Here is a 13,177-nt window from a genome sequence, read left to right on the forward strand (position 1 = left end):
GGCGGTTAGCCTTAGAGGCGATAGAGTCCATCAACTGAACCAATAAGGACGTGCCACCCTAGCTGCTGATGTCTCGTCAATTCCGGCGAAGTGTGGTCCTGTTGATTTCATGGACAATGTGGGAGAGAACGAAATGACAGAACCTTCATTGGTGGCACGTCCTTATTGGTTCAGTTGATAAGCACGGGAGCTGAGTGGATAAATAACCAAGGTTCAAATGAAATGGCCCAGCACCATCGACCACACTTGGCCGAAGACTCAACCAATCATTCAATCAGGATGTGGTCCATCATTTCCGATATTTGATCACAGAGTGCACACTGAGCATCCGGCACTGTTCACATCTGTCAAGAAAAAGTTGTTTTAGCTTGTTAGGCAATTTGCATGCATCAAGATCACCGATTGACTGTTAATCATTCGTGCGCAATTGTGTGAATGTATATGAATTCAAATTGTGAAGTACCAGAAACTATATGTGAAATGAAGGAACCTACCCATCTGAGTTCAAGTCCTCGACTTGGCACGAGTGCTCGTATTTTTCTGATTTTATTTCAGTATTTAACGACGCTATGCTTACAATGCTAGACGACGTCCCCATCGACATCGAGGCACCTGTGGTGACTTCGTGAATCTCGAGATCTGCCGGCTCGGTCCTTCGGAGGTCCTCATAAGGGTAGAATTTGCGTACGTGTTGTCGGGTTCATAAACCCGGGGTCGCTCGGGGACCGGCTTCCACGCCAAGGCTCGCCCCAGGAAAACAACACGTAGTTCATGAGCCGGTCCAAGAGTCTAAAAAACAACGGGCCGGAAGGACAGCCCGATCGCCGACCGGAAGGTCTACCCAAACGAACAAGCGCCCGCTCGTCAACCTCTTCGGCCCACCTCTCCAACCGGAGCACTCGCTTCGGGCACCAGCCGCCTCTGAGCGGTCTCTCCGATCGGAGGGCCTGGCCCAAAACGCTGCTTCCTACTCCGACCTCGCGACTACGACCGAGGACCCGTAGGAAGTCTGCTTACCGCTCTTCTCCGATTGACGCGGCCAGGTCCGACCGGGGACGTCCACTCGGAAGGGACCAGGGGCGAACGGAGAAGGCAGCGCACAAGTCAAACCACGATACCGAGAACATACCCTGTACGCCTGCGGGAACAGTGGTCCACAACCGCTTTGACGCAAACAGTATTGTATGTGCCGACATTTGTGCCTACAGTATTGTAGGCGCCATTGGGCTTCCATATGGCAAAAAGACGCCCATGCCTCTGGGCATCGATAGTGGGCACCAGGATCCACCATACCTGGCACACGTGGTAAGGGCTCCTCACATAACCAACGTATTTTACAGGTACCGACATCCACCCTTCCTGAAGAAGTCAACGCAACCTCCCATGTGCATCTGACATTCTACAGTGACGTCAACAATATTGTGGGCGTCTACCATCATCATTATCCTCGTCGGCATGGGCAACAAGGCTTAAAAACATCCGAACTCTCTTCCTCTCACCTGTAAAGCCACCCCTTTCATCTATAAAAGGGGATGCGCTCCCTCCAACGAGAGAGGTCGACTTCTCCAAGCACCAGATTCATAGATCGATAGCTCATAACCCCTCAAGCACACGCTTAGACTCCTAGCTCATAGCGGAGTTCCGGTCGCCCTCGGCCCTCCCGGTCGGACCCGACCGGGCCTCTCGTACACCCCATCTTTCTCCTTCTCGTTTGTAACCCCACTACAGACTTCGAGCACCTGGGCTCAGGAATAAAGTCGCCGACCGACCCACACTGGACGTAGGGCACGTTGCCTGAACCAGTATAAATCTGTGTCATTGAGTGCTAGGCCACCTCCGGTCACAACGTACAGCAAAACTACAAATATTCATTAGTTGGTCACTTTCTGTACCGACACGTGTGTTTATAAGAGTGAATACAGTACACAGCCGATTTAGTTGTAGATTACATCTCATCGGACCATATTTTACTATTCTTGTTTGTGTGTAAGTTTTGTGTTTAGTTGGGGTAAATTGATTGTTCGCAATTTTTTTTGTTTTTCTGTATGCTTTATTTGGTTCATCTTTGAAATATTCTAAATTGGCTTCCATAAAAATAAGCGGGCTATTTTTTATTTTCTATGTTTAATATTTTGTATTATTTGTTGTTTGTATGTTTTATTTGCTTTTTCTTTGAATTTTTTCAAATTTGTCCTTCATAGAAAATCATGTGGTAATTTTTTTGTTATTTTATTATTCGGTTTTTGTATTTATTTGACATATTTTGTTTGCATCGTTAGATCTGGATCGAGTGGTTATAGGAATCTGAGTGTTTGGCTGCTATCTGACACTCAATTATGTTTGTTTGTTGCAATTGAGTGTTTCTAGGGGATCTGACACTCGGGTGTTCTATCCACCTGAAACACTCGAGCGGTGTGTCTACCCTTCTTTTCAGTGTACATTACTGGAAATTTTTATCAATCCCGGTGTTGCATGGACAGCACAATGCCGGATGCATATAGCTGTTGCATCGGACACTTCGAACTGGAATTGGAAGTGGCCATGTGGCGAGAAGCCAAGAGATCCGTCAAGTGATACCATACAACTGTAACTAGCAGTGACTAGCTGACTACGTGTGCTCTAGGGACGTTGAAGAGTTATCCAATTAACGGAATCGTGAGTCGATAGCTTTTTTTTTTCTTAGGTCCTGTTTGGCAGAATGGTATTTTTATTGATATGTAATTGGTTTACAGGTGTAATTTCTAGTGCACAAGGATATAGTTGTATATATATCTTTTCCCTTGGAATAAGCTGTTTGGATTGAAGGTAAAAAAAATTGCCTTCGTTGCCCAAAATGAATAGCCACTACTGCATGCGTTTGCTGAATTCATACACACAGACACAGTGACGCTGGATTCACACACACACACACACACACACTGACGCTAGTCCCAAATGGCTGAAGGCTGTGAGCTTCTGACATCTCAAATGACCAAAGTCTGCAGCAGTGACTACTGGACATCTCAGTAAGCCAGTAAGCACAATCATGACATGGAGCATATAGAAAATTCGAAAACAAGACATGTTCAAGCTGAAAGTTAAACAAAATTCATATCCAACAAGGAGCCAAAATTCGACATACTTCCTTCAAATAGGATCCAACAAAGTTGGCATGCTCGGATGTTCTTCTAAGCTCAAATACAAGGACATAGATAATGTTTCAAAACAGCTGACTAATGGTTGAAGGAACTGCTAGCATCAAACAATAGTGTGATCTTTAAATGTTTCGATTTTGTATGATCTTTAAAGAGTTAAATGCATCATTGGTCCATTAACTTTTGCTCATGTTTCACTTATGTCCATCAACTGTAAAAATGGTTTTTCGAGTCCTTAAACTTTTTAAGCGATGCATCTCTAGTCCATAACCCTTTGCTTTTGTTTTTAACATGACGTGGCTGTCCACAGTGGCGCTGACATGTCTTTGGAGCCATGGGGCTGGTTGATGGACCTCCTGGCACTAGTCGTGCTCGCCTGCGCCATCTGCGGTAGGAAGCGGCGGGCCGCCGAGCTGGTACTGACGTGCGGGCGTGCGGCAAGGTGCTGCCGCTGCCACTGCCGCCGGGGTCGATGGGTGGCCGTGCGGGCGTGCGGCAAGGCGCTGCTGTCGGCATCGGAAGCGCAGGAGCAGCACGACGTCAGCAACATGACCATGGAGACGCTACCACCTAATGCCACAACCTTGCACCAGCCAAGCTTGAGCCTGGGTACTAGCATTGCGTCGTCACCAATGACCTCGCACCTCGCAGCAGAGAATACGGCTCCTGGACAGAGTAGACATCAACGGGTGGCAGGGGCACCGCAGCAAGTCCGGACAGGGAGGTGCGGTGGGCGGAGCAGCTGTTGAACGTGTGGGTGGCCGCCATCGAAGTGGGGAACATGCCACGCACGCAACACCTGCTGTACGTGCTCGTCGAGCTAGCCTCCTCCTCCGGCGAACCGAACCACCACGCCTCCCACGCCATGCGCCAAGCGGCTAGCTTGCGAGTGCCCAACGCCGGTATTCTCAGACGCCGATTCCGAGCCTCGCCCATAAAGTTCATCTAGGTCAAGCCCATCGTTCGGCGAACGCGCTCGCCAACTCCGCGATTACGCAGGCCGCGTTGACCGAGCCCCGTCAGGTTCACGATGTGGACATCGGCGTCTCGCACGGTGTCCGATGGACGACGCTGCTCGAGGCGCTCACCCACATGTCGTGGGGCTCCACGCCGCCCTCCGTCCGCCTCACGGTCGTTGGTCCCGCGGCCACACCTCCCGTGCCCTTCTCTGCATCTCCTCCAGGCTACGACTGCTCACCATAGCTGCTTCGGTACGCCAAGTCCATCGACTCAGGCGGCAGTGGCAGCGCCTTGCCACACGCCACCGCCGGGCGCCGGCGTGGCAGCTTGCCGTGGACGGTGTAGGCGAGCACCACCAGTGCCAGGAGGTCATCAACCAGCCATCATCTACTGCTCACGTGAGCCGCAACCGCCTCCAAGGACATGTCAGCGCCACTATGGACAGCCACGTCGGATTAAAAACAGAAACGAAGGGGTATGGACTAGAGATGCATCACTTAAAAAGTTTATGGACCCGAAAAACCACTTTCACAGTTGATGGACCAAGAGAAACATGGACAAAAGTTAATGGACCAATGATGCATTTAACTCATCTTTAAATGTTGCGGCCACTAACCTTCAAAATATATAGAGTTATAAAATACACTGTATAATCTAAATAAACAAACTTTGGTGATAGTAAACATAAGAGCTTGTGTTATAGTTATTTTCCATGCAGTTAGTACATTTTTACATGGGCTAAAGCTGCATTTGCATAGTTAGAAGGTGGTATCCATAACTGCAAACGCTAGAAGCAAACATGACCATATTCATACTTCAGATGCATCACAACTGAGCAACTCATTTGCCTCCAGCTTTTGAGCTCAGAAATTACTAAATTAGACACCAAATCTGCTTTGAGTTCCACGATCAATAGCACAGTGATTAGATAAGGCCCTGCTGCTGCTAACCTGCAGGTTAGCAGTCACATAGATTTTACTAGTTAAAATCTGCTAACCTGCTGCTAACTGAAAGGCTGCCATTGATCCAACTGAGGTCCCCAATCTCACTACACACCTTTCAGTTGAGTTTCAACTAATTCAAGATTAAATAGGGAACCTGCAATCACATAGCTTCCAGAAAGGAAAAAAAATGAATTCTCATGGTTGTTGATAAAATAATGGCAAGAAAATGAGGAAGTAATATATAGTTGTATACTTAAACAGTAGATATATAAAAATCTGATAGATATATACTCCGCACCACTAAGCTTTGAAGTATGGCATGGTGTTTTAGCTCTACTAGAAGCTGCATATAATGCTGGAAAAACAAGCATCATCATTTCTTCATCTTCTTCCTCCAAATCAGTTTCAGTTCTTCTATCCTCTTCGATATCCATCGGATGAATGTATCTACTAGCATTTGTAGTCTAAAGAAGGATAGTATATAAATAAGGAATGTGATGGCATAAATTAGAAAGTTGTACCAAAAAAAAACATTAGAAAAATGACAGACCCAGTGCCGGAGGCTCCCACGTGAGTGGGGTCTGAGGAAGGAAAAAACCGAGGCAAGCCTTCCCCGCAAAATCTGCGGAGAGGCTGCTTCGAACCCGCGACCTGGTACAAAAAAAAAACATTAGAAAATGAATACTATATTGGACGATGGGAGTCCTATACTTGTTAAATAACCATTTTTAAAGAACCTGATACTACACCGTTCTGTTATCCATCCATTTCAATAATGTACTTGTATGCTAATTAAACATGAAAGGAAAAACAAACCGTCAGGCTACAAACCGATCAAAGACCACATGTAGTGATGGTCAACTACTCCTAGCATCATTCAAACCGACCACATCGTTCTAGCATCCTACTGAGTCAACACTGCACTGGTGTCTACTACTGAATCAGCACTGCACTCGTGTCTACTACCGACCACATCCATCAAAGACCACATAATTCTTCCACTTGTTACACTACTGAATCAGCACTGCACTGGTGTCTACAACTAGCATCCTATCCTATCGATCTAGCCTGACACATCGTTCTCTCATTTAATCAGTGCCTTATCTAGTAGTTGAAATCTCAATCACCACATGTTAATCCCCACATGTATTCCTGTCAATGAAAGCATCAAGGGCTAATCGAACTCCTCCCTCGACGAGGGTCACCAAGAACAGAACATCACAAGAACTTTGACAAAGAAATTGTGAGACGCTAGAAGCCTACCTCACCGTTCCGCAGCGCACCAAGCCTCTCCGCCGCCGATCCCTACCTCAGCTAGACCGTCCTCGCTCGCACCGTCTTCACCCCTTGCCCGGCGCGCCCTTGCCCCAGATCCGGTCGCAAATCAGGCAGCGTGCTCGCTCAAGGCCACCGTCGGCTCCGCGGCGAGGCGAGCGGTCGTCGAGGTCTCGACGAGTGGTTGGGGGAGAGGGAGGGGGAGGGACCGTCGGGGTCGGGTGCGGAGGCGGCGCAGTACCAGGCGGGGCGGCGCAAGAAACCGTCGCCCCTCGACACCGAGCGGAGGCCGATAGTTCTCGTTTTTTTTTTCAGGCCTGTGAAGACGACTTTTTTTACACCGGTTTTGGGCCAAACCAGGTGTAAAATTATTGGGCTCACCGGTCATCCAAACACGTAAGCGGCCTCCGTCGAAAAGAAAATTCGGGCCTGTAATTTACAACGGTTTCGACCCAAAACTGGGCTTTCAAACAGGGCCTTAGTCTCTAAGTTCTCTTTCTTATTGTTTTGGGCTCATTTTTTATGCTTTAAACTTAAAAGGTTATGTAACTTTTAACTCTCTATATATATCCCACATATGTGGATATAGAGGGCGAAGTTTACAGTCTTTATCTTAAAAAAAAGGGTAAAGTACACTTTACAACCCTCAACTCGCGCTGAAGTTTGATTTTCAACCTTCAACTATGAAACCGGTCAAGAAACACCCTCCAACTATCAAAACCGGACAAATTTGGTCCCCGGCCGGTTTCAAAAGCGGTTTTCTATTTTTGGGAGGTGCCAAAATTTTAAATTATTTTTTTGAGCATCTTAACGTCCTCAAATGAAAAAACTCAAAACTACAAAGTTGTAGATCTCATTGAGGTCTACAATTTACATGTAAAAATTATCTTCATCCGACATCGTATTGAAGGGTTTTCTATTTTTTGAAATTTGAGTCTCATCACGCGACAAAATATGGTGCTGAAATTTTATATTATTTTTTTGAGCATCTTACTGTCCTCAAATGAAAAAACTCAAAACTATAAAGTTGTAGATCTCATCAATGTATACAATTTACATATAAAAATTATCTTCATCCGACATCGTATTGAAGGGTTTTCTATTTTTTGAAATTTGAGTCTCATCACACGACAAACAATTTTATCGCGTGATGAAACTCAAATTTCAAAAAATAGAAAACCCTTCAATACGATATCGGATGAAGATAATATTTATATGTAAATTGTAGACCTCGATGAGATCTACAACTTTATAGTTTTGAGGTTTTTCATTTGAGGAAAGTAAGATGCTCGAAAAAATAATATAAAATTTCAGCACCATATTTTGTCTCGTGATGAGACTCAAATTTCAAAAAATAGAAAACACTTCAATACTATGTCGGATGAAGATAATTTTTATATGTAAATTGTAGACCTCAATGAGACCTATAACTTTGTAGTTTTGAGTTTTTTCATTTGAGGACGTTAAGATGCTCAAAAAATAATTTAAAATTTCGGCGCCTCCCGAAAATAGAAAACCGCTTTTGAAACCGACCGAGGACCAAATTTGTCCGGTTTTGATAGTTGGAGGGTGTTTCTTGACCGGTTTCATAGTTGAAGGTTGAAAATCGAACTTCGGCGCGAGTTGAGGGTTGTAAAGTGTACTTTACCCTGAAAAAAACGTAGCTATAAATCTAGCTCCCTCTAGCCTCTCCCCCTTGCACATACACCCTTCCCACGGCCGTTGCTTTGATCCTTCCTTCATTTTTTTTTCCTGCAGCACCCCCAGACTTTCCTAAACCCCCATCTATCCCTTCGTGTCGACGGTGTCGTTCACTTTCTTACACTGGCTCGCCGATCCCTCCTTGCTCTCACATCTTTCTATCCTCTAGCTGTTCGCAACCCCGCTCCTGGCCTCTTACCTCTCGTCCCATCTGTCATGGATGCACAAGACTCTAAAGACCAAGGGCGACCATGCAGCGCTGCGCTCGTCGTCGAGCTCCACACAATTCACGACTCAATAGGCACTCAAGCTTCGAGGCTCAAGGGCAAGAACGTGCTCTGCAACCTCCCGCCCCCTTATCCCTCCAAGATTGAAGCCGCTCCACCATGCCTATGTAAGGACCGAATGCCCCCCAAGAGGGGATGAACTAGGGCAATAAATTAATTTATCAACAAATCTTAGCCTATGCAAAACGCATCATGAGCATATTAACAACAGGAAGAAGGTTATTATTGTTTCCTTTCTTATGATCATCTAGCATCTTGGCAAACTCAGCATGAATAGAAGGTGGATCATCAACTTTTTCATCTTTCTTTACCTCGGGTGATAGATGTAGATGTGGAAGTAGAAGACTCGTCGAAGATGAGACTCATGTATTAGGTAACAACTCCATGCTGATCTACTTTGCAGCTCCTAATAAGAACCACTTTCAGATCGGTGGCGAATCTTGCTTCCAACACCTGGCGAAGGTTGTCGGGGGAGTCGATCTAGCGATGAAGGCGAGAGCATGTTCTCCAGATTCTTTGGATTGATGGTATCTCTCATCTTCTTGTCGTTGTCTTCAGACATATTGTTAGTAGATATGTTCGATCTTCTTATCTACCACAGTGGAGTCACTAAAAAAGTGTGTTGACACGAATTTAGGTCACAAATCAACAATGGCTAGAATGTTGGATTCCGCATACGGCCTAGACATGCAGCGAGGGAGGTCAAAAACATCAAGGTCGACCAACAAGTCAGCTATGCATATTGATGCTCATTTTTCACCCGAAAAGCCTATGAATACCTTCCGGAAAGACCCATCAGGGAGGAGCACAATAAGTTTTTCCCTAGAGTCGGCAAGGCCACCTAGAACTCCTATATATAAACCTGAACGAGATAGGTGTTAGATAGCAAGGGAGGTCTTCCAACCTCCTGTTGTCCAACACCTCTCTCGACGAGTAAAGATAGGAGAAGAGGGTAGTAGGTTGATACTTTGATCAATTGTTTACAGAATGAATACCTCAATCGGTTGTGATCCTTTGATACATATAGAGGGGGTGATCTTATCCCAGTAAAAAACCTACCCCACACGAAATCTACAAGTTTCCAATGTCATTGGATGAGTTCCCATCGAAATAAATTTGATTTTGACTCGGACCACTAAAACCGATTTAGCCAGTTTCTAAAACCGGTTTCTTCGGGCATCACGTCCATGCTACGCAAAACCTTCTAAAACCGGCTAAGCCGGTTTGTGCTGGATAATTTCCCTAAAGTTGCATTTTGTTCATTTAGCCTTCAAATTAGAGGATCTATATATGTTCTCGTTCAACAAGAGAAACACAAAGGCGAAGTCCATTGTGTATTTTGACAAAATGCCAAAACCGACTTAGCCGATCTGAAAAAGGCATTTTCTATTGAAAATTCTTTATTTAACCTCTTTTGATAATTTTAACCGTCAACGGGACTTTTTCCTTGTTAGAACTTGGAAGGCATCATAGGTGATAGGTCCATAGCCATAGTCGGGCTGTGACAACTGACAAGGAACGTTGTGGTCTCGTAGCCGAGTCGGGCTAGGCCGGAAATGTTTTCAGAAACTAGAATCCTTTTATAAAAATCGATTTAAGTAAGACGAAAGACCATTGGCCCAGCTTATATTGAAAGCTTAATAAGAGGTTCTACCGGGGATACAGGCTTACAAAGACCATGTTCCGATACAAAACCACTCCACGACCCTGCAGCCACACAGACAACACAGAAAGAGACCCTTCCTCCTCAGAAACAGCACCTACCCTCCAGACCTCACATTCGCTCAAGGAAAGGGGAAAAAAAAAACACAAGCTAAGAAACTTGAGCTGCAACTAAAAAGGAGAACACAAGAGATCTTTGCTTTAAGCACAAGTCACCAGCGCTCCATCCCTGCCATCAGCTTCTCCACCACCGCTTCCTTCTTTGCTCCATCCTTTCTTGTCATCTTGATCCACTGCTTCATAAAGCCAAGAGACTTATAAGCTACTTGTTTAGACGATTTGATCACAATGTTAGAAAAAACTAAGTCATTTCTAGTTTTCCAAATAGACCACCCCACAGCCGCCATCACCCACCACACTATCTCATGATCATCCCTATTCCCCTGTACCAGAAAAAGATCTTGAAAATTTGTGATAGAAATTGGGGCACTTGGCCATCCTAAGCTGTCCCTGGCCCAACACCACAATATCCTTGCAATTGGGCACTGAAATAGCAGATGGTTAACTGATTCCTCTTTGTCACAGAATTTACAAACATCTGCTTTATCCCAGTTTCTCCTCTTCAATTGCTGAGTTGTTTGGATTCTGTCATGCCATGCCATCCACATGAAAATTTTCACTTTTAATGGGATTTTGGAGTTCCAAACTTCCATCATTCTAACATCCACTACTCCAGCAAAAGTAATATATCTGTACATGCTCCTTGTGGAGTACTTTCCTGACTTTTCCAGCTTCCAAGTAACTTTGTCATCCACTTCTGTGAGGTTGATCCTCTCTAATTTGGTCATCATCTCTCTCCACTCCTCCATTTCAAGATTTCCAAAACATCTCCTGTAACTGAGATTCCATGACAACTCCCCAGCTGTCATGGAGAAGAAAATAGTTTTAGAAACTGCAGACCGATAGACAGACAGCTCGTTCGCTCGCTCGTATACGATCGTGGATTATAAACTGGAACATTATTTTTCTCTCACACCAAACCAGCCAGCAGTAAATAATCGACGATCGTTTACGATGAAACGAACAGGTGAAGGAAAAAAAACTCTAAGAAGTGAGCTAGTGCCAAGTTTGAGAAGCTGTTCCGGCCTGTTGCTCTCCGGCGGCCCTCCTTGAGGAATGCAGTAAACGTTCTTGGCCGCCCACGCCTGCTCGCGGTTCATCTTCATCACCTTGTCCTTGGTCTTCATGCTGAGCTTCCTCTTGGCGATCGACAGCGTGCTCTTCTCGTCGGCGCCAGCGTCGAAGGACTCCTTGAGCAGCTTGTTGCCCTTCACGTGGCTCAGGAACCCGGCGGCGAGGAACCGCCGCAGGAAGTTGAGCTGCACCATCTTGGCCCACGACGACACCTTGATGGACTTGCGCCGGTCCGACGACGTCTGCAGCGCCTTCTTGGGCCGCTCGCCGCGCTCCATGTACGCCGAGACCTGCCGGAACAGCTCCTTCTGCTCCACGAGCAGCGCCCTGTCCGCGCCCTTGCCGCCGGCCTCGGCGGCCAGGTCTGACACCAGGGCCTGCACCGCCTCCATGTCCTTGCGCGGGGTGTGCTGCGTCAGGTTCAGCTCCACGCACACCGCCAGCGCCTCGCCGGCGGCCATCCGGACGGCGCGGTCGTCGGCCTGGAGCAGCCCCGCGAGGGACGCGACGGTCGCGTTCCAGGCGGCGCGGTCCGCCTTCCGCTGCGCGTCCGTGATGGTGGCGGTGGTGAGGAGGAACGTCCACGTGGAGAGCGCCGCGCTCACCAGCTGGGCGGCGCTCGCCTTGCCCGAGACCACCGCCTTGGGGTAGGGGGACCTCGAGCTCGGGTTCGGGGACACCACGCCCCAGATGGCCTTGAGCGACCGCTCCGCGTCCTCCGTGCCCAGCGCGCCGGCGAAAGTGACGGCCGCGAGGGAGTCAAGCACGGCGGCCACCGTCGTCGGGTCCATGGACGACGGCTGCTGCAGCGTCCGGGCCAGCATCGGGAACGACTCGGCCAGGATCTCCGTGGCGCCGCCGCCGTGGAGGGTGAGCGCGAGGAGGCCGACGGCGCGGTACGCGAGGCGGGCCTCCTTGGCGAACGCCGGGGTAGCGCTCCCTTTCTTGATGGAGACGCCGCACACGGCGAAGATGACGAGGGGCCTGCCGTCGGTAGCCTCGTCGAGCGGCACGACGCCGCCCTCCAGCGCGCCGACGAGCGACGCCAGCGCCGCCTCCCGCGTGGCTGCGGAGGAGAACTTGTCGTGGAGCACCGCCACGCACATGTCCAGGAGCTCCAACGGGTCCGTCACATCCTTGGGGTTGAAGTTGACGGACGGTGCCAGCAGCGGGGCCTTCCCAGCCGACGCCTCGCTGCCTGCAGCCTTCTTGCCGCCTTCCTTGTTCTTGTGACCCATTGCCGACCGTAGCGGGATCGAGCTGCAGATGCGCGAGCGAGGGACTGGTGCTTCCGGCCGGAGATTGGTCGGGCGGCGCATTGGCAGTTGCGGAGAGCGACGTGCGGCTTCGGCGAGGCAACGACGATGCGATGGGGGTGCAGAGGATGGCACGTACGGGTATTTGTAGTGCGAGGGTGGGACGGGAGGCGGAGGCGGAGACGGTGTCGGACTCGGAGTCGGAGGGGCTTGCGTACGGAGTACGGAGAGCGTGGAGACGGTGGTGGAAAGAATTGGTGCCGTGCGCTCGGCGCCCCGCCGCCGCCGCCGGAACCAGACGGCCCGTTTGTAGTTGGGACTTGGGACTGGGCGCGTGCAGGTGATGGGCTGATGGACACGTTTTCGACAAGGGCTCAAGGCCAGTCCAGGAACGCGTGCAGCTGGGCCTCACAGGATTGTTGTTACTTGTTACGTGCGGAACAGGCTGAATGGGCTTAGTAACCCCAACAGAGAATGCTAGGCGTTACCAGCTTCGTCATGTTCCACTAAAAAAACAGTAATGCTCGGTGCGGGCGTCCGTCAGATCGGAAGCGGTCTTTCTGAGCCTGCTCGGCCCACCAAACCTATCTCCTCCTCTTTACGTCTCCCACATCTCCCTCTCTAAAAAAATATCTACCCACTTGCTCGCCCATTGCACGCTTCACGGTGTCACGCGGCCATGCGTCCGTCCCACTTCGCATTTGCCGCCGTAGCTATTTTCCCGCACGCTCCCCCCTGTGATGTTCGCTTCTCGCTCCTGTCCG

General features: G+C 48.5%; 1 protein-coding gene and 1 long non-coding RNA gene across 3 annotated transcripts; both read right to left on the reverse strand.

Moving 5' to 3' along the window:
• Positions 1-4,694: 4,694 nt before the first annotated feature.
• On the reverse strand, positions 4,695-6,616 carry LOC136471460 (uncharacterized). Of its 2 annotated transcripts, XR_010762044.1 has the most exons (4): positions 6,302-6,616; positions 5,589-5,689; positions 5,092-5,502; positions 4,695-4,985 (listed from the first exon to the last, which is right to left on the reverse strand). It is a non-coding gene; the product is annotated as an uncharacterized lncRNA (long non-coding RNA). The 2 variants fall into 2 exon arrangements; XR_010762043.1 differs by having other exon boundaries at positions 4,695-5,502.
• A 3,559-nt stretch (positions 6,617-10,175) lies between these two features.
• On the reverse strand, positions 10,176-12,395 carry LOC136468798 (uncharacterized). Its single transcript, XM_066467232.1, has 3 exons — positions 11,087-12,395; positions 10,686-10,885; positions 10,176-10,256 (listed from the first exon to the last, which is right to left on the reverse strand). Exons 1-3 carry the CDS (start codon positions 12,393-12,395, stop codon positions 10,176-10,178), a joined length of 1,590 nt encoding a protein of 529 aa, XP_066323329.1.
• Positions 12,396-13,177: the final 782 nt, after the last annotated feature.

Source organism: Miscanthus floridulus, chromosome 8 (assembly GCF_019320115.1).
Source record: "Miscanthus floridulus cultivar M001 chromosome 8, ASM1932011v1, whole genome shotgun sequence".
In the NCBI taxonomy this organism is placed as follows: Eukaryota; Viridiplantae; Streptophyta; class Magnoliopsida; order Poales; family Poaceae; genus Miscanthus; species Miscanthus floridulus.